At 42.3% G+C, this 22,113-nt stretch overlaps 1 protein-coding gene across 1 annotated transcript; it reads left to right on the plus strand.

Annotated features, from left to right (window-relative positions):
• Positions 1–1,916: 1,916 nt before the first annotated feature.
• Positions 1,917–21,986, plus strand: fam171a2b (family with sequence similarity 171 member A2b). The gene is made up of 8 exons (XM_029712528.1): positions 1,917–2,234; positions 4,308–4,535; positions 6,567–6,659; positions 8,168–8,326; positions 8,908–9,087; positions 10,117–10,230; positions 14,689–14,818; positions 15,034–21,986. Exons 1-8 carry the CDS (start codon positions 2,138–2,140, stop codon positions 16,511–16,513), a joined length of 2,481 nt encoding a protein of 826 aa, XP_029568388.1. The 5' UTR covers positions 1,917–2,137; the 3' UTR covers positions 16,514–21,986.
• Positions 21,987–22,113: the final 127 nt, after the last annotated feature.

A 22,113-nucleotide genomic window follows, 5' to 3' on the forward strand; every position in this document is an offset into this window, starting at 1 on the left:
AAGTTGGAAGCACAGAATTGTCACTGTATGCTGTAGCGTTAAGGTTTTCCTTCACTGGAACTAAGGGGCCTAGTCCGAACCATGAAAAACAGCCTCAGACCATTATTCCTCCTCCATCAAACTTTACAGTTGGCACTATGCATTGGGGCAAGTAGCGTTCTCCTGGCATCCGCCAAACCCAGATTCGTCCGTTGGATTGCCAGATGGGGAAGCGTGATTCATCAGTCCAGAGAACATGTTTCCACTGCTCCAGAGTCCAATGGCAGATAGCTTTACACCACTGAAGCCGATGCTTGGCACTGCACATGGTGATCTTAGGCTTGTATGTGGCTGCCCAGCCATGGAAACCCATTTCATGAAGCTCATGAAAGAACAGTTCTTGTGCTGATGTTGCTTCCAGAGGCACTAGTGAGTGTTGCAACCGAGGACAGACCATTTTTACGGGCTTCAGGACTCGGCGGTCTCGTTCCGTAAGCTTGTGTGGCCTATTACTTTGTGGCTGAGTCGTTGTTGCTCCTAGGAGTGTTCCACTTCACAATAACAGCACTTACAGTTGACCAGGACAGCTCTAGCAGGGCAGAAACATCCTATGACGGACGGTGTGACATTGAAAGTACCTGAGCTCTTCAGTAAAGCCATTCAACAGCCAATGTTTGTGTATGGAGATTGCATGGCTGTGTGCTCGATTTGTATACACCTGTCTGCAACGGGTGTGGCTGAAATAGCTGAATCCACACATTTTTGAAGGGAATTCCACATACTTTTTGTATATATAGTGTAATTGTGAAAGAGCTTTCCCTCCATCGCTGATCAACCACTGTTTAAACTGTCACTGGGTTATCTGCTCTAGGGCCTACTGGGGTTTTCCATAACCTTTAGGATATTCAACTCTAAAAAGGAACATCCATTTACAATGATTAAACCTGTGCATGTATCTATGGAGAGGGGATGCCCCCAGCACATGTTATGTATTGTAACCTAAACTAATAATTGCTGAATATTTTTTTTCACCTTCTCTTTAACATATACAGTATATCCCAGGAGAAAATGTGGAATTTAAAAAATATATATTAATATGCTCACAGACCCACGGACAGACAGTCAGATGCGCGGCACAGACACACACACGCTCGTTTATACCATCTATTGCATCTTGCCTATGCTGCTCTGTCACTGCTCATCCATATATTTATATGCATATATTATTATTCAATTCCTTTACTTAGATTAGTGTTTATTAGGTAGTTGTTGTGGAATTGTTAGAATACATGTTACATATATTGCTGCACTGTCGGAACTAGAAGCACAAGCACACGTCCATACACTCGCAATAACATCAGCTAACCATGTGTACAGTATGTGACCAATAACATTTTATTTGATTGATTTGAACTCAACTCCGCGGTGAAGGAAGTTTCTGATGAACTCCACCAGTGGAGTTGAGAAGAGACCAGGCTTTGTGGAATTCATATCTGACTACATCGATTCGCCCAAAGTCAATACTTGGAACATTTTACAATTATGAAACGCTTACATTGTACATATGTTTGTCCTCTGTCGTTGCTTGCCTTTCTTTGTTTGATGAAATCAATACTTTTTAATAAATGTTAATGAAAAACAACCACCGACTGTTTTCTTGTTGGGAATTGATGTGCATTCGCGCCGAATTACCATTTTAGAGCAACAGCAACGAGGAAGCAGTCAGTGGTTGTACATGATAAACGTTTTCTTGAAAAGTAGGCTGTGCATTTCAGCAAACTAAGAAGTGTAAGGAAGTCCCCACGTTTAATCAGTCAGCACAAACTAGTAGCTAATCGAGAATCATGTTCAAATGAACTTTAAGAATAGTGAATACATTACATTTCAATTATTAATCGGAACCATATTCGGGATGTTTATCGCAGTTGGATTTCGATACCACTAGAGGGTAGTAGTATAGTGAAACCTAGCGTCCACGCCAGACAATAAAAGCAAGAGATAGCTGACAGACGGCTGCTCGGGCTCAACATCAGCATCCTTACCGTGGTGGGCAAACCGAGAAATGACTGCAAATTAATTGTCAACAGCCCAGTAACCCGCCCGGGAGAAATATGGATGTATGGCCGCCGAATTTGGAATAGAGATGTAGCGTTCAAGGATGTCACCCATCTACGTCTCTCGTTTGTTCCTCTTTATTTTTATCTCCGCGGTCTGGGAGGCGCAAGCCAAATCTCTTCCAGATCAAGGAGCACTTGGTAAGCTCACGCCATATGGGGATGCTGCACAATGAGGGAGGATGGGAGTGGTTGCAGTTTTTTTTATTTTTTTTATGGCTTTTGTTGACAAATATTACTGAAATTGCAACCGTTGGTTTGAAAGGATTCTTGCTAATGATACGAGTCACCGTTTTTCTTTAAATTGTATTGTTTATCAATGTGTATTTGGCATCAAATGGATCTTCGGAGCGTCCCAATCAAATGAAATAGCTAGTCATGCCATGAAGCGGATGTGTTTATAACAATAGGTAGAATAATATTTACCTTATCAGCTTTTTTGAAGATATGTAAAATCAATAAAAAAAACTCAATATAGGCCTATCAAATTGTTACAACCCAATTCTCCCTGTCAGGCTATTTGAAGGGCTCATCATGATAAGGGAAAATGTGCCGCTGTAAAACATGTAACCATCACAGTCGAGGAAAATAAATCACAGGCCTAGGTGTTCACATATTTCTCTTGTTAGTTAGGTCCTAAATCGATGTCCCTTTGGCAGCTATGCTAGCCAGGGGTCGACATAGTAATTCATTTAACAGTAACAATGTATCCCGGTCATTTGTGCATTCATAAACTGCTCATGTAGGCCTTGGCATAGAAATATACAGGCCTATATAGTATGTAAAGCATAGTTCCACTCCCAATAAAAAAAAATCTGCAGTATCTATTCTATTCAGCCCTTCATATTTCATATTTGGTTCTGGAATATATCCATTGTATAAATACACCCCCAGCAATTATTTATTGGAGCCTGTGTCCTCAAACACACCAAATGCATTTGTTGAAACAGTAGGGCTCTGTAATGATGGCATGCATGGCAGAAGGAAACACATATGCATGGGAATGCATGCATGTAGCCTGCTATTGGACAAATGCTAGAGCTATCAGAATTAAGAATGGCAACATATGTCTATTTAACAGTCGGCCTAGGTCTCATACTGTAGGCCTACACCCATTCCAGTAGCATTTCTATTTGCCATTTTGAAACACACCTAGTGGAGACTCCTGTATCCACTGAAACCTCCACAGCATATAACCCATATCTATGGAATTAGAGAAACAAGATGCGGAAGAAAAAAAATTCAGAGAGGAAATTATCAGTAGGGGGTCCCAAAGTGTCTACTTGGGTGTGAAGCTACACAGCGTTGGATAGGTTTAGAACGGATGTATTGACAAATTCTATCTGTTGCTCGTGTTTATTGTATTGGTTTATTCAACTGAAGACCAAATACTGGACTTTGTCAGCAACAATAACACCAGTAGCACACACGTTTACTTCTGCAAGTTTGCAATCGCGTGTTTGGGACTATTAAGGTTCTGTCTGCGTTTTTGTCAAAATGTTATTGGCTCTAGCCTAGTTCTGTGCAATGTACTCTACCTATCAGAGGAGGTTGGTGGGAGGAGGTATAGGAGGACAGGCTCATTGTAATGGCTGGAATCTCCACTGCTCCACACCGTCTTCACTGCTACCTATATAGAACTCTAAATACACCAAGTCATGTTGTTAAGTTCAAAAGAATACCATATAAAAATTGCTGACACCATTCAAACCAATGAAGGTTTGGAACCTTTAAGCCAATTTATCTCAGAATCAACTTTTTAAAGATACATCCCAAGCTCTCGCAATTTAACCGTTATTTAACTAGGCAAGTCAGTTAAGAACAAATTCTTATTTACAATGACGGCCTACCTCGGCCAAACCTGGACGACGCTGGGCCAATTGTGCGCCGCCCTATGGGACTCTCAATCACGGCCGGATGTGATACAGCCTGTAGTCCAATCAGGGACTGTAGTGACGCTTCTAACACTGAAATGCAGCGCCTTAGACCGCTTCGCCACTCGGGAACCCAATAGGATGCCATAGAAGCTGAATTATGACAGCACCATTGTGCGTGTTTGAGATCGACTACAGTCAGACTGCACAAAATCACTGATCTAAAAATCATCCTGCATGCCAAATAACTACTAATTATGTGATCAAGATGATCAATTTCTGCACCTCGCCTCGCTCACACTGAACCCCTCAAGCGCTGATTGTTTTCATTCCTTTGCAGAGGTCCAGATCAGAGTTCAGGTGTTCGACAACAGTGACCTCTCACCTTTGGCCGGCGCCGCCATAGAGGTTCATGGGAACCGGTCTGTGTTAGCGTCCAGCCAGGCGGGCAGTGATGGCGTGCTTAGGGTGACCTTCCTGTACCATCCGGGAACCTGGGTCATCATATCAGCGTCCAAACACGACTATGTCACCAACTCCGTCCCCTGGCACGCTAGCCGCATCCCTCGTAAGTGAAAATGCCTATTACAAGTTACATTTCATTTCAGTTCACAAAAATGTGACGAGACGAGAATTCCACATGAGACTAAAGGACATTATATTTCACATAGCATTGTCCAATTAGGCCTACTATCTGAATGTGCACATGGTGGAAGTTAGAGGTAGCCGAAATAGTAATTATTTATTAGATAGAAGGCAGACTACTATGTGACTAAAATGGCTGTGACTAAAACTAGACAAACATTTTCCAGAGTTTTAGTTGAATGATAACATAAACTAACGAAGAATGAAATGACTAAAATGTGACTAACACTAAAATGTATTTTAAGACTAAAAGTAAGACTGAAATATAACAAAACTGTTTGACATAGAAACATTGGATTTTCAGGCGGATTTTTGAAATGTTGATTAATGATTAAATCTGTACCCCTCACATACAATTATCTGTAAGGTCTCTCAGTTGAGCAATTTCAAACACAAAAACCAGGAAGGTTTTCCAAAGAAGGGCACCTATTGGTAGTTGGGTAAAAAAAAGCCGACATTGAATATCCCTTTGAGTATGGTGAAGTTATTAATTACACTTTGGATGGTGTATCAATACACCCAGTCACTACAAAGATGCAGGTGCCTAATTTAGTTTCCGGAAAAGAAGGAAACCATTTAAGGATTTCACTATGAGGCCAAGGGTGATTTTAAAACAGTTACAGAGTTTAATGGCTGTGATAGGAGACGACTGAGGGTGGATCAACAACGTTGTAGTTATTACTCCACAATGCTAACCTAAATGACAGAGTGAAAACAAGGAAGCCTGTATAGAATACAAATATTCCAAAACATGCATCCTGTTTGCAATAAGGCATTAAAGTAAAACTACAAAAATGTTGCAAAGAAATTAACTTTATATCCTGAATACAAAGCGTAATGTTTGGGGCAAATCCAACACATCACTGAGCACTACTCTTCATATCTTCCAGCATGGTGGTGGCTGTGTCATGTTGTGGGTATGCTTGTCATCGGCAAAGACTAGGGAGTTTTTTAGGATAAAAAGAAACGGAATAGAGCTAAGCACAGGCAAAATTCTAGAAGAAAACCTGATTCAGTTTGCTTTCCAAGAGACACTGGGAAACAAATTCATGTTTCAGCAGGACAGTAACCTAAAACACAAGGCCAAATGTACACTGGAGTTGCTTACCAAGACAACATTGAATGTTTCTGAGTGGCCTAGTTACAGTTCTGACTTAAATCTGCTTGAAAATCTATGGTATAACTGGAAAATGGCAATCTATCAAAGATCAACAACCAACTTGACAGAGCTTGAGGAATACAAATAATAATAATGTGCAAATATTGTACTATCCAGGTGTGCAAAGCTCTTAGAGACTTACACATAAAGACTCACAGCTGTAATCGCTGCCAAATGTGATTCTAACATGTATTGAATCAGGGGTGTGAATACTTATGTAAATGAGATACTTATGTATTTAATTTGCAATACATTTGCAATATTGTCTAAAAACAAGTTTTTACTTTGTCTTTATGGGTGAATTGTGTGTAGATAGGTGAGAGATATATATATTTTTAATCCATTTTGAATTCAGGGTGTAACACAACAAAATGTGGAATACGTCAATGGGTATGAATACTTTCTGAAGGCACTGTAATTGGTTTGTATGTGTGGGGCTTTAGCTGAGATTGTTCTTTACAGAGTCAAGTGTATTTGTCCAGGCCTCAATTGTTTCGCTGTCGGTAATTCTAATGTGATAACTTCTAATAGTAACTGTATCCACTGGTTAAATGTTTTTAGAATAGTCACACAAAAAACACAATAACAATAGGTTGGTCTGCCACATCCAGACCCACGCAGAAGTGATCCTATCCTTTGTTTCTCTGTCTCTCAAAATAGGCTGAATTCCAAATTGGGGCCCCTAGCCGCTTCTCCCTAGGCAATTCCTGTAGATCTGAAATCCAGGGGTAGATGTAAGAAATTGCCTAGCTAGACTCAGTCGCGCATTAATATCGGTGTTTTTGTCTCTTGCAGTGTATGCATCGGTCAGCTTGTACCTCCTAGTCCAGAGGCCAGGCACCCTCATTCTCTATGATGATGTCATCCAGGTGCTGCATGGATCCCCAGGTAGGCTACAATAACGAGCTAAGTGGTATTGCCTAGTTGGTCTTTTTCAGTCTTTCTCCCTAGAGCAACATCCAGACAAACTAGGATTTAAGTGATCAATTGAAATTAATAGAAGCCAAACTCTCTTAGGTGGGGGGACCCATCCTGCCTATAGATTTTACATTTGAGTAATTTAGCAGACGCTCTTATTCAGAGCGACTTACAGGAGCAATTAGGATTAAGTGCCTTGCTCAAGGGCATATTGACAGATTTTTCACCATGTCGGCTCGGGGATTCAAACCAGCAACCTTTCGGTTACTGTCCCAATGCTCTTAACTGCTAATGGTAAGGGAAACACTGCTTCTTTGTCCTGCTCTCTGCATGACCTTTTCCTCCTAAAGGGGCAGTCTTTACTCAGACTATTACAGAAATTATGGAAGGAATGTGGTGTTTCAGGTTTGATGCACTATTTGAAATCTGATCAGAGTTCTGAGGCCAATAACAAACATTTATTGTCCAGAATCCACCTCCTTCAAAGAGGGGGAGGGAAGGTCCAATTTTCACCTGACTCCTCTCTGTTCTTGCACTCAACGGCCTCCAGAGGTTCTCACGTGACACTCTATTTCCTTCTGCTGTCTCCATAGCAACAACCACAGTGGAGTACTTGGCTGCTGTTTTGTACAAGTCCATTTCCCAAATTCATGACTACATGTCTCATGTCTCAAACATACAGTACTATTGCCTTAAAGGGGCAATCTGCCGTAGATACAATAACAAAGCGGGCACCCCGCCACTGTTTTTGGCAAACAGCTTAGTGTTGGGGCTAGAGAAATGTTACCTCTCAAATTCATAAACAGCGCTATGGGTGCAAGGACTGACCATCCATGACATCAAAATGTCAAAAGAGGACTGGCCACCCCTCATAGTCTGGTTCCTCTCTAGGTTTCTTCCTAGGTTCCGGCCTTTCTAGGGAGTTTTTCCTAGCCACCGTGCTTCTACACCTGCATTGCTTGCTATTTGGGGTTTTAGGCTGGGTTTCTGTACAGTACTTTGAGATATCAGCTGATGTAAGAAGGGCTATACAAATAAATTTGATTTGATCAAAATCATAGTTTTAACCATGTTTTGAGGCTTTAAAGTGTTTGTTTTGAGTAGCATGTTTACAAACAATGAAATAAAACAAGCTTATATTTTGGGTTCTTATGGGGTACGGCAGTTTAACTAAGCCCATGAGGCATTCTTCAAGAATCAATGGGTATATATGTACAGTATATATCATTAATGTAAAAGTAAAAAAATGTATGTAGCTACTGCAGATTGCCCCTTTAAGTGTTGATAGTGATGTAGTATTTTACCCTACATACTGTAGCTTTTATGTCAAAGTCACTGCCAGGTGAGTGCTGTTATGGTTGAATCAGACTTTGGGTAATTTTTCATTAGGCACCAGACAAGAAAAGGGACTGAAAGGGTGTGCCCTAATGAACATGACCCATATGTCTCACGATTGGCATCTGTTACTTCCTTTATAGGTGCACGGAACCAGCCATTGGTTCAGCTCCAGAGAAAGTCCCTTCAGCTGCCAGCTGATTCCAACTACACAGCACTGTCGGCTGTGCTGACTACTGCCAGAAGCCAGTATGAGATCGGGGGCTTCCCTTACCTCCTGGGCCTGGAAACCAACAGCACAGGTTGGCTTGGGAGAAAGAAAATGTACATTTTAGTTATTTAACAGATGCTCGTATCCAGAGCGACGCACAATAAGTGCCTTCAGTAAAGTAGGTAAGATAACTACATATCACGACGATCATTACAAAATCATGATTGGCCCAGCTTGTTTGGTGCTACTTGTGGTAGTTGATATCAAGGGCATAGTGTTAGGAATGCTTGTTGTTATAGGCTATGGATGGTCAACATATCTCTGTTCACTTTAACCATATCTACATGTACATACTACCTCAATCAGCCTGACTAACCAGTGTCTGTATGTAGCCTCGCTACTGTATATAGCCTCGCTACTGTATGTAGCCTCGCTACTGTATGTAGCCTCGCTACTGTATATAGCCTCGCTACTGTATATAGCCTCGCTACTGTATGTAGCCTCGCTACTGTATATAGTCTGTCTTTTTACTGTTTTATTTCTTTACTTACCTAATACATTTTTTGCACTATTGGTTAGAGCCTGTAAGTAAGCATTTCACTGTAAAGTCTACACCTGTTGCACGTGACAAATAAACTTTGATTTGATTTAACAATAACATGTACACTACAGGGGCAGAGACAGGATGGACAGACTTAACAGCACTGGCAGTGGTCAGCGTTCAGCTCTTTGACCACGATGGGACCGTCATCCAGGTGTCTGACCCGGTTCACGTCTCCGTACCGCTGCCCTCGGATACTCGCACCAGGATCGCCACCAGCATTCCCGCCTGGCTGTACCAGCCCAAGACGGGTATGTGAAAGCTACTGGGATCATATGTTCCATTTGAAATTCTCATATTCATCCATCAGTCTGTGTTATATTTATAGACACAAACATGATAAATAGGTAATCTGGGTTAAAAGGACTCCTTAACCCATAAAGCTGCGCTTTGCAGAAATCGCTCGGCCATTTTCTAGGTGCAAAAATTCTATTCGTTTGCCTAATTTAAGTTTGTGACAAAACAAACATGTACAGTGTAGATAACCATTGTACCAGCTAAACCGCTGTGAAATATATCATTCATAACCCAAAATATTGTACAGTATTTTTAGCTGTTTGAAGCTGGTGTAAAAAACTGAAAGTAAAAGACGGGAAAAAACAAACTTAAGAATGGGAAGCATAAAAATAGCGCCCATAGAACAGATCTACCGACTTGCTTTCAATGAGAATGACAGATCTATAACTCACATCTCTATGTGAATTTGGTCAGGTCGCCCAAAAGGTTACATATTGCAGCTTTAACCTGTATTAAGCATATTCCTGGACTGCATTGAGCATGCTTTTTAGTTCATTAGAAATCATAAGGGGTCTGCACTCACAGCTTAATGAATGCTTCGGTAATGTATTACAAAGTCCCTGGATTATTTGGTTTTAGAGACCCATTTCAGACTACCAAAATTTTAACATTTACATTTACGTCATTTAGCAGACGCTCATATCCAGAGCGACTTACAAATTGGTGCATTCACCTTATGATATCCAAAATGACATATTATTTAACCTTTTTCTAACTAGGCAAGTCATTTAAGAACAAATTCTTATTTACAATGACGGCTTACACCGGCCAAACCCGGACCAATTGTGCACCGCCCTATGGGACTCCCAAACACGGCCAGTTGTGATACAGCCTGGAGTCAAACCAGGTTGTCTGTAGTGACACTTCTAGCACTGAGATGCAGTGCCTTAGACCGCTGCGCCACTCGGGAGCATATGTTTGAATGCTTTTAACTTGTTGCCTACTAAAACATTTATATGTTGGGTGTGTGGATTTTGTTGCAGGTCTGTGGGTCAGGAATGGAACTGGCTACATTAAAAAAGAGGGCACACAACTAATCTGGAACGTGGTCGTTCCTCAGTTGGGGTATTGGGTCGCAGCCTTCCCTTCATCTGCAGGTACTGTAACTGGCTAATTGCCTTGTGCTACGTCTTGGACATTTTGTTAGGATCTTAATTTAAGCCAGTTTGCTACAGCAGAAAAATAATCATGCAGCAACTGGAAATATGAATAATTAGGTGGATTATAATTAATTAACATTTTTGTAGTGGTTGATACATTTTTTGTTAGGGTAAATCAAGTCTGAAGTCGAAATGATAAACTTTAGAAGCTTTTTTAACACTCAAATACACTACATGTTTGCATTTCCTGCTACGCAGGAAAATTCACAGCAACGAAATAGTGATCAAATTAAGATACTACATCTGTAACGGCATCATCTACAAACTAACCATTTTCGTCATGTAATGTTCATTGAACCCCGGTCGTCTTCTTTCCGCAACAGTGCTTTTGCACACTGCACCACAATATATCGCTCAGATATTTCCCTTTTAGCCCACAAATATACAGTATCAGTAACTAATCCTCCACTGCACATATTTTGGTTTTTCATAGAAAAAAATATTACATCCTATTTTTTAGCAGATTTAGGCTTTCTAATGTATCCTCAAAAATGTTTTACTTTTACCCCGTACACCCAGGATTTTTTTTGTTGCCTCAGGGCAAAGCTTTGCCATAAGGGTACTAAAACTCAAAGGAAAATCTGATATTTTCAGACCACTTATTTTAAATAAAATACAGTAGAAACAAGCACTCTTTTCATAAGAAAATTTGTTCAGGACATATTTGTACTGTGCATTAAGCACAATTGTCTCCCATTTCCCCTCCCCCTTGTCCCTCCCCACTATCTCTCTCTCCATATGTCCCATCTGAATCTCTTTATCTATCTCTGTCTCCCCTCCTCTCTCGTCTGTGTCTCTATCTTTGTCCTCTCCTGTCCCTGTCCTCTCTTGTCACTTTATCCTCTCCTGTCTATGTCTCTGTCCTCTCCCTGTCCACTCCTGGCCCTGTCTTTCTGTCTCCTGTCTGTCTACAGTCGTGGCCAAAGGTTTTGAGAATGACACAAATATACATTTTCACAAAGTCTGCTGCCTCAGTGTCTTTAGATATTTTTGGCAGATGTTACAATGGAATACTGAAGTATAATTACAAGCATTTCATAAGTGTCAAAGGCTTTTATTGACAATTACATGGAGTTGATGCAAAGAGTCAATATTTGCAGTGTTGACCCTTCTTTTTCAAGACCTCTGCAATCCGCCCTGGCATGCTGTCAATTAACTTCTGGGCCACATCCTGACTGATGGCAGCCCATTCTTGCATAATCAATGCTTGGAGTTTGTCAGATTTTGTGGGGTTTTGTTTGTCCACCCACCTCTTGAGGATTGACAACAAGTTATCAATGGGATTAAGGTCTGGGGAGTTTCCTGGCCATGGACCCAAAATATTGATATTTTGTTCCCCAAGCCACTTAGTTAAGGCAATACTCCATTTCAACAAGCCGCACCACAAGACACCAGACATCTTTCTTGGCAAGAGCTCTCAAACTATATGCAAATGATCTCTCTATCACTAAAGACATTCATATGCATGTTTATTGATTTAGTGGTATGCCAATTTGTTGTTTATGACAAATGATTTATTGATGACGCACTGTCCATGTAGTTAGGTTGATCATATGTTTAACTTGTGTTTTATATTGTATGACATCACATGTATATATGTTGCTGCATATGTACCAAGACGTTCAAAGAAACATAAACATAAACAAACGACACATGACATATCAAAGGTACAGGGAGAGGGACAACTGCTTGGAATTAAATATAAAGTGCATTTGCAAACTATTCAGACCCCTTCCCTTTTTCTACATTTTGTTACATTACAGCCTTATTCAAAAATTGATAAAAAAAATAAAAATCCTCATCAATCTACAACATTTTTAAAACAGAAATACCTTATTTACATAAGTATTCAGACCCTTTGCTATGAGACTCGAAATTGATTTCAGGTGCATCCTGTTTCCATTGATCATCCTTGAATTGTTTCTACAACTTGGAGTCCACCTGTGGTAAATTCAGTTGATTGGTCATGATTTGGAAAGGCACACACCCATCTATATGAGGTCCCACAGTTGATAGTGCATGTCAGAGCAACAACCAAGCCATGAGGTCGAAGGAATTGTCCGTAGAGCACAGAGACAGGATTGTGTCAAGGCACAGATCTGGGGAAGGGTACAAAAACAATTCTGCAGCATTGAAGGACCCCAAGAACACAGTGGCCTCCATCATTGTTAAATGGAAGAAGTTTGGAACGACCAAGACTCTTCCTAGAGCTGGCCACCCGGCCAAACTGAGCAATCGGGGGAGAAGGGCCTTGGGCAGGGAGGTGACCAAGAACCTGATGATCACTCTGACAGAGCTCCAGAGTTCCTCTGGGGAGATGGGAGAACCTTCAAGAAGGACAACCATCTCTCCAGCACTCCACCAATCAGGTCTTTATGACAAAGTGGCCAGACAGTAACTCCTCATTTAAAACGCAGCCCTCTTGGAGTTTGCCAAAAGGCAACTAAAGGACTCTCAGACCATGAGAAACATGATTCTCTGGTCTGATGAAACCAAGATTGAACTCTTTGGTCTGAATGCTAAGCATCACATCTGGAGGAAACCTGGCACCATCTCTACGGTGAACCATGGTGGTGGCAGCATTATGTTGTGGGGATGTTTTTCAGCGGCAGGGACTGGAAGACTAGTCAGGATCGAGGGAAAGGTCAACAGAGCAAAGTACAGAGAGATTCTTGATGAAAACCTGCTCCAGAGCACCCAGGACCTCAGACTGGGGCAGAGGTTCACCTTCCGACAGGACAACGACCCAAAGCACACAGCCAAGACAACGCAGGAGTAGTTTTGGGACAGGTCTCTGAATGTCCTTGAGTGGCCCAGCCAGAGCCTGGACTTGAACCCAATTGAACATCTCTGGAGAGACTTGAAAATAGCTGAGCAGCGAAGCTCCCCCATCCAAACTGACAGAACTTGAGAGGATCTGCAGAGAAGAATGAGAGAAACTCCCCAAATACAGGTGTACCAAGAAGACTCGAGTCTGTAATTGCTGATAAAGGTACTTCAACAAAGTACTGAGCAAAGGGTCTGAATACTTACACTACCGTTCAAAAGTTTGGGTTCGCTTAGAAATTTCCTTGTTTTTGAAAGAAAAGCACATTTTTTGTCCATTAAAATAACATCAAATTGATCAGAAATACAGTGTAGACATTGTTCATGTTGTAAATGACTATTGAGCTGGAAATGGCAGATTTTTTTAATGGAATATCTACATAGGTGCATAGATGCCCATTATCAGCAACCATCCCTCCTGTGTTCCAATGGCACATTGTGTTAGCAAATCCAAGTTTATCATTTTAAAAGGGTAACTGATCATTAGAAACCCTTTTGCAATTATGTTAGCACAGCTGAAAATTGATTAAAGAAGCAATAAAACTGGCCTTCATTAGACTAGTTGAGTGTCTGGGGTATCAGCATTTGTGGGTTTGATTACAGGCTCAAAATGGCCAGAAACAAAGTATTTTCTTCTGTAACTCGTCAGTCTATTCTTGTTCTGAGAAATGAAGGCTATTCCAAGCAAGAAATTGCCAAGGAACTGAAGAACTCGTACAACGCTGTGCACTACTCCCTTCACAGAACAGCACAAACTGTCTCTAACCAGAATAGAAAGAGAGTGGGAGGCCCCAGTGCACAACTGAGCTAGAGGACAAGTACATTAGAGTGTCTAGTTTGAGAAACAGACGCCTCACAAGTCCTCAACTGGCAGCTTCATTAAATAGTACCCGAAAAAACACCAGTCTCAACGTCAACAGTGAAGAGGTGACTCCGGGATGCTGGCCTTTTCTTTAAAAAAACAATAACATTTCTAAGTGACCCAAACTTTTGAACGGTAGTGTATGTAAATGTGATATTTCAGTTAAAACATTTTTATAAATGTGCAAACATTTCTAAAAACCTGGTTTTGCTTTGTCATTATGGGGTTTTGTGTGTAGATTGATGACAGAAAAAAAACAATTTAATCAATGTTAGTATAAGGCTGTAACGTAACAGAGGGTGGAAAAAGTCAAGGGGTCTGAATACTTTCCGAATGCACTGTAATCCCTTTAGTTGTAAGTAGGCTTCTGCTTCAATCATGGTTCAAATACATTATGTAAAATACTATAGTATTACTGGTGTGCTTGATTTAGTTCGGAATTGGCACTTTTGGGACTACTCCACTGTTTCCATTGTACCAGGCAAACTAAATCAAGCGCCGTTCCAGTATTTAAGTATTTGACCCAGGTCTGCTCCGCTTTATCTTCCACTCAGGCGTAGTCCTGGGTTTCAGGTGCCCTTGATTTAGCATGGAGTTTGCACTTTTTGGGACTACTCTATTGGTTACATTTGATCAGGCAAACTAAATCAAGCGCAGCTCCAGTATCTGACCCAGGTCTGCTCCTATGGGCTTTGTCTTTCATGCAGGCGTGGGTCTGGGGGGTCACTCGGGCCTGAGGGACATCACCACCTACCACACCTTGTTCCTGCTCTCCATCCTGGGCTCGCTGGCTCTGCTGGTGCTCATCCTGCTCTGTGTGCTGCTCTACTACTGCAGGTGTGGAGCACGTAGACATAGGTCTCACTTCTAATGGGCTTCTACATTATGAACATGCGTTAGAAACAAACAACAAAATAATACATTTTTTCATTTGTTTTGTCTGGGGTTTCCACGTCTTTGTCCAAGTTTTTGGTTTCTTTTGTCTGGGGTTTTGTTTGTTTTGTCTGAGTTTTTTAGTTTTGTCTGACTTTTTTGTTTTGTTCTTTTTCCAGACGGAAGTGTCTAAAACCACGGCGACAACAAGGCAAGCCACACACGGCTCTGAACAGCTCCAAGCGCGACCAGGGCACATCCACTTCCCGCCTCAACCTCATCTGTGGTGGCCATGTTGAATCCGGTCCATCCAATGACGCCAGCAAATCTGACCCATCCCCCTCACGAGACTACCAGAGCTCACGGGAGGAGTTCGCCAAGCACGTCCCCGCCCACAAGCTGCGGCATTCGAAGGCGAAAGGAGCCTCGGGACCTCAGAGGGGCGAGAGCTTCCCTATGAAGGTGACCCGCGCCACAGACACCAACAATCTCGACAACCCCCTGCTACTGCAAGAAGACTACTCACGGAACTACAGCCCCATCATGGAGGACGACAAGGACTCGGACTACCACATACGCTGCCACACCGCCAATGACAATCGCGGCTACACCTCGGATGGGGGCTCCCCTCCTCGTTTCCTGTCGGACAAGTCAGACAAGCCTCCCGAGTACTCTGCGGCCGCCGCCGACCACCTAGCCCGCCCGACGTCGCTCAACACCCAACCGGGCCAGATCATCTTCTGCCACTCCATGGACCAGATGAAGGAAAACATGTACCGAAGCATGGTTCCCACCTTGGTCATACCGGCCCACTACATGCGTATGTCCTCAGACTTCTCCGGGAAGGAGCAGCAGCAGGATAAGGAAGGGGGGATGCAGATGGGTGCTGGTCAGTCACACCATCCCCAGCAACAGAGCCAGCACCAGCAGCACCAGCAGCAGGGCGGCTCCCAAGGGGATGACTCGGAGGGTCAAAACTGGAACTCGGACCCATCCCAGGGCCCTGTGCGGATCCCTGTGCTCTTTAACGACTCCACCATGGCACAGATGAATGGCGAGCTGCAGGGGCTGACTGAGAAGAAGCTCCTGGAGCTGGGCATTAAGCAGCACCCACGCGCCTGGTTCATCTCAATGGACGGCCGCGCCAACCACGTGCGCCATTCTTATATCGACGTGAGCAACGACCTCAGCAGCGGCGGAATTGGCGGGGGAGGCGGTGGCCCCAGCTGCAGCACAATCCGAGAAGCCAACCTCGAAGGACCCATGGATAGCACCCAAGACCGCAAGGCTGCGGCAATCCGTAAGGGTAAGGACGAACGGTGGGGAACTGGTGGACGGAAGGGTGGTGGCAGTAAGGGCATGTCCAAGCTGGCATACCAGGAGCACAGCGAGCCCAGCAGCAGCGAGGGCCGCCCGGTGTCGCCCGAGGAGAACTCCCTTACCCCACTGCTGGACGACGGGCCCTCGTCGCGGGGCTCCACCATCCCCCGGAGGGGCCGCAGCCGCATGAACAGCGCGCGCAGCAGCAACAGCGAGAACCGTCGCGACTCCATGACTAGCCCAGAGGACGACCCGGACAGCAAGGACGAGAACAAGAAGAGCCCGTGGCAGAAGATCGAAGACCGGCCTCTCATGGTGTTTCCCCCTAAAAAGTTGTAGGCTAACATCTCAGGCCCCACTCATATGGAACATAAGAGTTGGTCCAGTAGTCAGGGCAATTATACAGCCATTTTGAGACACCTAAAGAAACAATAAAAGGAAGGTGGAGGAGTAGCATTTGACCGAAAGAAGATCCTAGAAAAGCACAAGCCTGCTTGTTAATCCGTGAAATGGTACTATTTTAATGACAGCCTCTTTCTATGGTTTTTGTGGTTCACATTTTTTCGATCACACTCCTAATTCCCATCGTTCTTCTCCTTGTCTTTACAAATCCATTTTTGAGATCCCTCTCAGTAAATTCAACTCTGAGCCACTGACTTTGGAAATAACCATCTTAACGAAGAAAACACAATGGTTATATTTGGAGAGAACTAACCTACAGTATCTTGTTGCGACTGAAATAATTTGCCCAGTGTTGTGAATGGACTTCTACATGAGAAAGACAAGTTACTTCAAGGACAGGACTACCCTCTTTTCTCCTGGACTTGTGTACTACACATTTATGAAGGCCAGGGTCAATTCGATTTCAGTTCAGTCAATTCAGGAAGCAAACCGAAATGTGTAATTTACTTTTGCAACCTGAATTGGCTGAATTAAAATGGAATTGACCAAAACCCTGATATAAGCCCACCTTGAGTTTTAGTGGTTGTAATTCTGTCACTTTGGTCAGCCTGCTTCCTGGACCATAAGGAGATACTGTATTCTGTGAAGACATTAGCACACATTATCCCAAAGCATAAATGTGTGGAGATTATGTGGTTTCTTTCTTTATGGTTTTCTATTTGGAGGATTTTTATGGAATGATAGTTAGTGTAAAATATCTGTTGATCTCCATTTGTCGTGTGTACAATTATGTACTTTTAATGTGAAATGTGCATTACTCCTTCAGGGAAATGTATTTGCAATTCTTTGTGTTGTAATGATTTATTATAATACTGTAAGCCACTTATCTGAGGTGGGATCTCCTACAATTTTGCACAGATTTGTCGTCCTGTTACATGCCACCGGCCATTTTATATTCCACGGGTTTTATTTAGAATTGTTTCTGTTTTTGTGTTTGGAATACCACGGTTGCTATGGGAGATCATGCTGTCTCAATGCATATGATGTAAGCATTTGTAGGCCAATTTCGAAACTGTAGAATAACTGCATTACCTACAATGCTCTACTCAACCATCGACAAACTTCTCCGTCCATTGGACAACCCTTCTCTTACAATCACCACCGACCTCTGTGACAGTTTTCTGGCCTTCAGGCTACCTACCAACAGTTGCAGCAGTCTCACCCTTCATCTGCCCCCAACCCCACCCCACCCCCGCCAGGACTACCTGACTCACAACCTGTGAACAGACTTAATGTCCTCCCTTGTCAATGAAACCACCATTACTGAACTCTTGTCTAAATCCAAAACCAAAGCTCTCTTGACCCAATGTCCACTGCCTTAGTTAAGGTACGCCTCCCAGTTCTCTGCCCCTGGTTGTCAAGATTGTAAATGCATCCCTTACATCTGGCATTGCTCCTACTCCTTTGAAAACGGTGTCTACAACTCCCATGCTGAAGAAACAGGGCCTGGACCCTGACATCCTCACCAACTACAGGCCTATCTCAAACCTACCCTTCCTCGCCAAACTGCTTGAGTGGGTGGTAGCATCACCAATCCAACAACACATGGCCTCTCATGAACTTTCCAAACCCCTCCAGTCGGGCTTCTGGACTATGCATAGCACTGAAACTTCATTGATAAAAGGTAGTGAACGATCTCACCTGTGCTGCCGATGCTGGGAACATCTCCATCCTCATCCTCATGGACCTGTTTGCAGCATTTGACATGGTCTGTCATCAGATTTTAACTGACTGCATCACCCCTTGCCTGGTTCCACTCTTATCTATCTAATAGACAACAGTTTGTCTCCCTTGACAACTGGAGGTCTGCCCCAGCCCCTGTATCACAAGGTGTCCCACAAGTCTCACTGTTCAGTGTTTGGTCCATTACTGTTATGCAGACGACACACAAATCTACATCCACACAAAATCCAACTCCGCTATGCCACCCCCCTCTGTGGTTGACTGTCTGAAAACTTGGATGAGCAATAACTTTTAAAAACGAAACGACGACAAAACAGAGATCACGCTGATGGGCCCCAACTCCGTCGTCAAGAAACTGGGTCAATTCAACATGACAATCAACGGCTGCACCATCCACTCCAACTCCACAGGCAGGATACACGGTGTTACATTTGAACCCCACATCCTTAACATCACCAAGTCAGCCTTTTTCCACCTCAAAAACATCTCATGACTCAGACCCTCTCTCATTGACACCACAACCCTCATCCATGCCTTTGTTTTATCATGCCTGGCCTACTGCAACGCCATTCTCTACGGACTCACCAACAAAACACTGGGCAAACTTCGAAATTCAGCTGCACGGGTACTCACACACACCAGACCTTGGGACCACATCACCCCCACCCTCATCAACCTCCACTGGCTCCCAGTTCAATACAGGATCATATTGCTCATGGTCACCTACAAAGCACTCAATGGACTGGCGCCCACGTACCTTACTGACCTCCTGCACCCCTACACTCCCACCTGTTCACAGCGCTCCTCTGATACTGGCCTCCTCACCATCCCACGCACCAGGCTCCGCTCCATGGGAGACTGGGCTTTTAGCTGTGCAGCTCCTCAAGTCTGGAACTCCCTCCCTCTCCATGTCAGAACCGGACAATCCATACACATATTCAAGTCCACACTAAATACACACCTCTTCACACAGGCTTACCCGGATTATCTGCTGCTTTAGCTTTTATCCTCTGTCTAGTTCACTTCCCTGGTTAATCTGTCATCGTGTTTAGTGTTCTCCATGGTTAGTCTGTCCTTACGTTTAGTGTACTTTTATATACTTCATTATTTTATGTGATTTTAATGCTTTTTATCCTGCTGATTCTCGTGTGTATGTAAAGTGACTTTGGGTGTTGTGAAAAGTGCTTAAAATAACATTTATTTGTATTATTATTATAATGCTCATTGACTGAACATTCCAAATTACTGTGGCAATTATGCATCACAATGCTACCATGGCAATTATGCGTCACAATATGAATTATATTTATGTTGTGTAGGGCATTCCAGTAACTTTTGCAACCAAATCATTGTATTGCACCCAGTTGCATAGAGACTTTTATGGTCACACAAGCTGACACCTGTGGATACAAAATTAGTATCTTAATTATTTACATGCCCCCCCCCCCCAAAAAAAGAGGAGAATTCCACGTTCACATATATTTTCTAGTTTTTATTTAGACAGATTCAATTACAAGGGGATACAGAGGTAACAAGGGGAAAAGTTGGAAGGGTCAACTCGGGGATTAAACCCGGGTCTCTGACGGGGAGTCGCATATAATATGTCACACGAAGAGCGACATTTTTTTTGTGCGCAATTGGCAACATTTGAAATAAACGGGAAGTTGCAATAGCTTATTAGCAGCATGAATTTCTGCTTTGTAGGTGGGGTTATTGAGTGAACAATTCTGTGATGGTTGCAGTCCACAAAGATTAAATTCCATTGAATCAAATGAATCAGATCTATTGATTTACCGCCTGTAGGGCGGGGGTGCAACTAGTGTATTGTATATAGCTATCAAAGATGACGATGACAATTTCAAATGTCGGTCATGATGCACAATCTTTCCTTTACTTCCAGGGTCTTCATTCGTTTGTGTAGTAGTGATAAACTTTGCCAAAATCTGAGACATTTCTGCTTTTCTCCTGTGCCATTTGGTTATTTGCTTGCTGTAAATAATATTTAGCTTTGAGAGACCTTTTGGTTGAAGGTTGCATGTATGAAATAAGCAGAAGGCACCAAAAAAAAGGCCATGCAAATCTATACCACTTTTCTCCTGTAAGTGCCTTTTACATAGGGTTAAGTGACTGGCATGGAGGGCCTTTTCAAAATGCAGTCCAAGAAGGTTTACATCGCCTAAGCTAGTCTTGTCAAATGGACAGACACAAAAATGGAAGCACACTGCATTTAGTTAAGAACACACATATCTTCCTCGGGGGAAGAGCATGCATGCCAAAATTGATCAATGACTCATTTTGTGTTCAATATGTCCTTGTGTTCATAGTTTCTTGTGTATATCCTTTCTCACCAAACGTGTAGACTAAGTGATTGCTATTTATTGTACAAGTTTGATAAGTGACAAATTCCCGAGAACTATATAAGATTGTGTGTGTATATGTACTGTATGTGCACGTAATATGTAGAGTAGAGTGTTTTTAATGGAAAGTTTTTTGATAATATCCAGAATGTTGCTGGCACACATGAAGTATATCAAATTCTGTTGCCAAATGTACACACATTTTAGATGAATTTCGCTCTACTCTTAAAATTCACTTCCGGTCTTAAATGTTTACAAGTACAACATACTGGCCAATATGCTCTCACTGTAGATTGCATCACAATTGCCTATGACACTTAACAACTGTGAGTCATATTTCTTACAGATGTAAATGAAGAAATGCATAGCTAAAGTACAATACAGTCACAAAGAGTTGGTGCGGTAGATCTATAAATGGATGTAATAACATTGAGAGAGATTGTAAAAATAGACAAAAAAGTTATTAAAAATAAAAAGGCGACAATGCGAGGGTAAAACAACATTATTTTGTTGCAGTACATTTTTTTTCTCTCTCTGTTATAAATGGGGAGGAATTTGTTCCGTTTATATTGACAGTAGACTTTTATGAATTTCTTGTTTTTGCTATTTTCAAAGTTGTTCTGAATAATGTTGACTTAAATGTATAGTATGGCTACCCTGACTCTGGATGAAAAATTGTATAGCTCTATTCTAATGGATTCCCAGGTCTATTCTTGCCAAATGATTATGTCATTTTTTCATACAAGCTGTCCATAACCTTTTCCAATGCAGTAAGACAATGTGATGTCGTGTTTGGTTGGTTACAAGAGGAAAAAGTAATGTTCAGAATCTCCCTACCTACTACTAGGCCGGATTTGACAGCATCTTGATTTTAGTGCAATTGTGGATTTGTTTAGTTTGATCCCAGACCTTGAATTGAGCAAAATTACAAAAATAGATTAGTTCAAAATGTAGACCTCATTCAAGTATTTTTAAGTTTTGTGATATCACAATATTACAAAATCAAAAAAACAAACGTACCTGTACACAAGTCTGAATAATGTCCTGCAAATTTTACTTGTGGTTGTGAATTCAATAGATGTCTGTTGGGGTCACCTAATTTCCATCCAATACCCTGATTGCACAAAAACACATTGTCACTCTTGTGTATAAAGAGCAGCTGTATATTAAAAACATCTTTGGGAGTGGAAGAGGACACAACACTTTGTATATTATTCTGTGTGAGAAAAAAAAATTGTCAGTTTGTAAACTGTAAATCGATTCTGTACATGAGATAAGATAGAAATAAACTTGTTTGCACTGTCGAACAATTACATTGGTGATGTGATTTTGTGTACCTTTTATCTCTGTTTGTTCTCATCCATTCACTTTTGTCCTTAGCCGTTACTTCCTCTTACAGTGGTGGTGCCTTTAGCGGGTCATTTCTGTAGATCTCAC

The sequence above is a fragment of the Salmo trutta genome, chromosome 2 (assembly GCF_901001165.1).
Source record: "Salmo trutta chromosome 2, fSalTru1.1, whole genome shotgun sequence".
NCBI lineage: Eukaryota > Metazoa > Chordata > Actinopteri > Salmoniformes > Salmonidae > Salmo > Salmo trutta.

What these genes read in the sequence shown, in the direction of transcription:
- fam171a2b (XM_029712528.1), top strand. Translation starts at nt 2,138, where the DNA reads ATGTCACCCATCTACGTCTCTCGTTTGTTCCTCTTTATTTTTATCTCC. An exon ending in CCTGGAAACCAACAGCACAG is followed by an intron (nt 8,327 to 8,907) that starts GTTGGCTTGGGA and finishes TGTACACTACAG; the next exon opens with GGGCAGAGACAGGATGGACA. An exon ending in GCTGTACCAGCCCAAGACGG is followed by an intron (nt 9,088 to 10,116) that starts GTATGTGAAAGC and finishes ATTTTGTTGCAG; the next exon opens with GTCTGTGGGTCAGGAATGGA.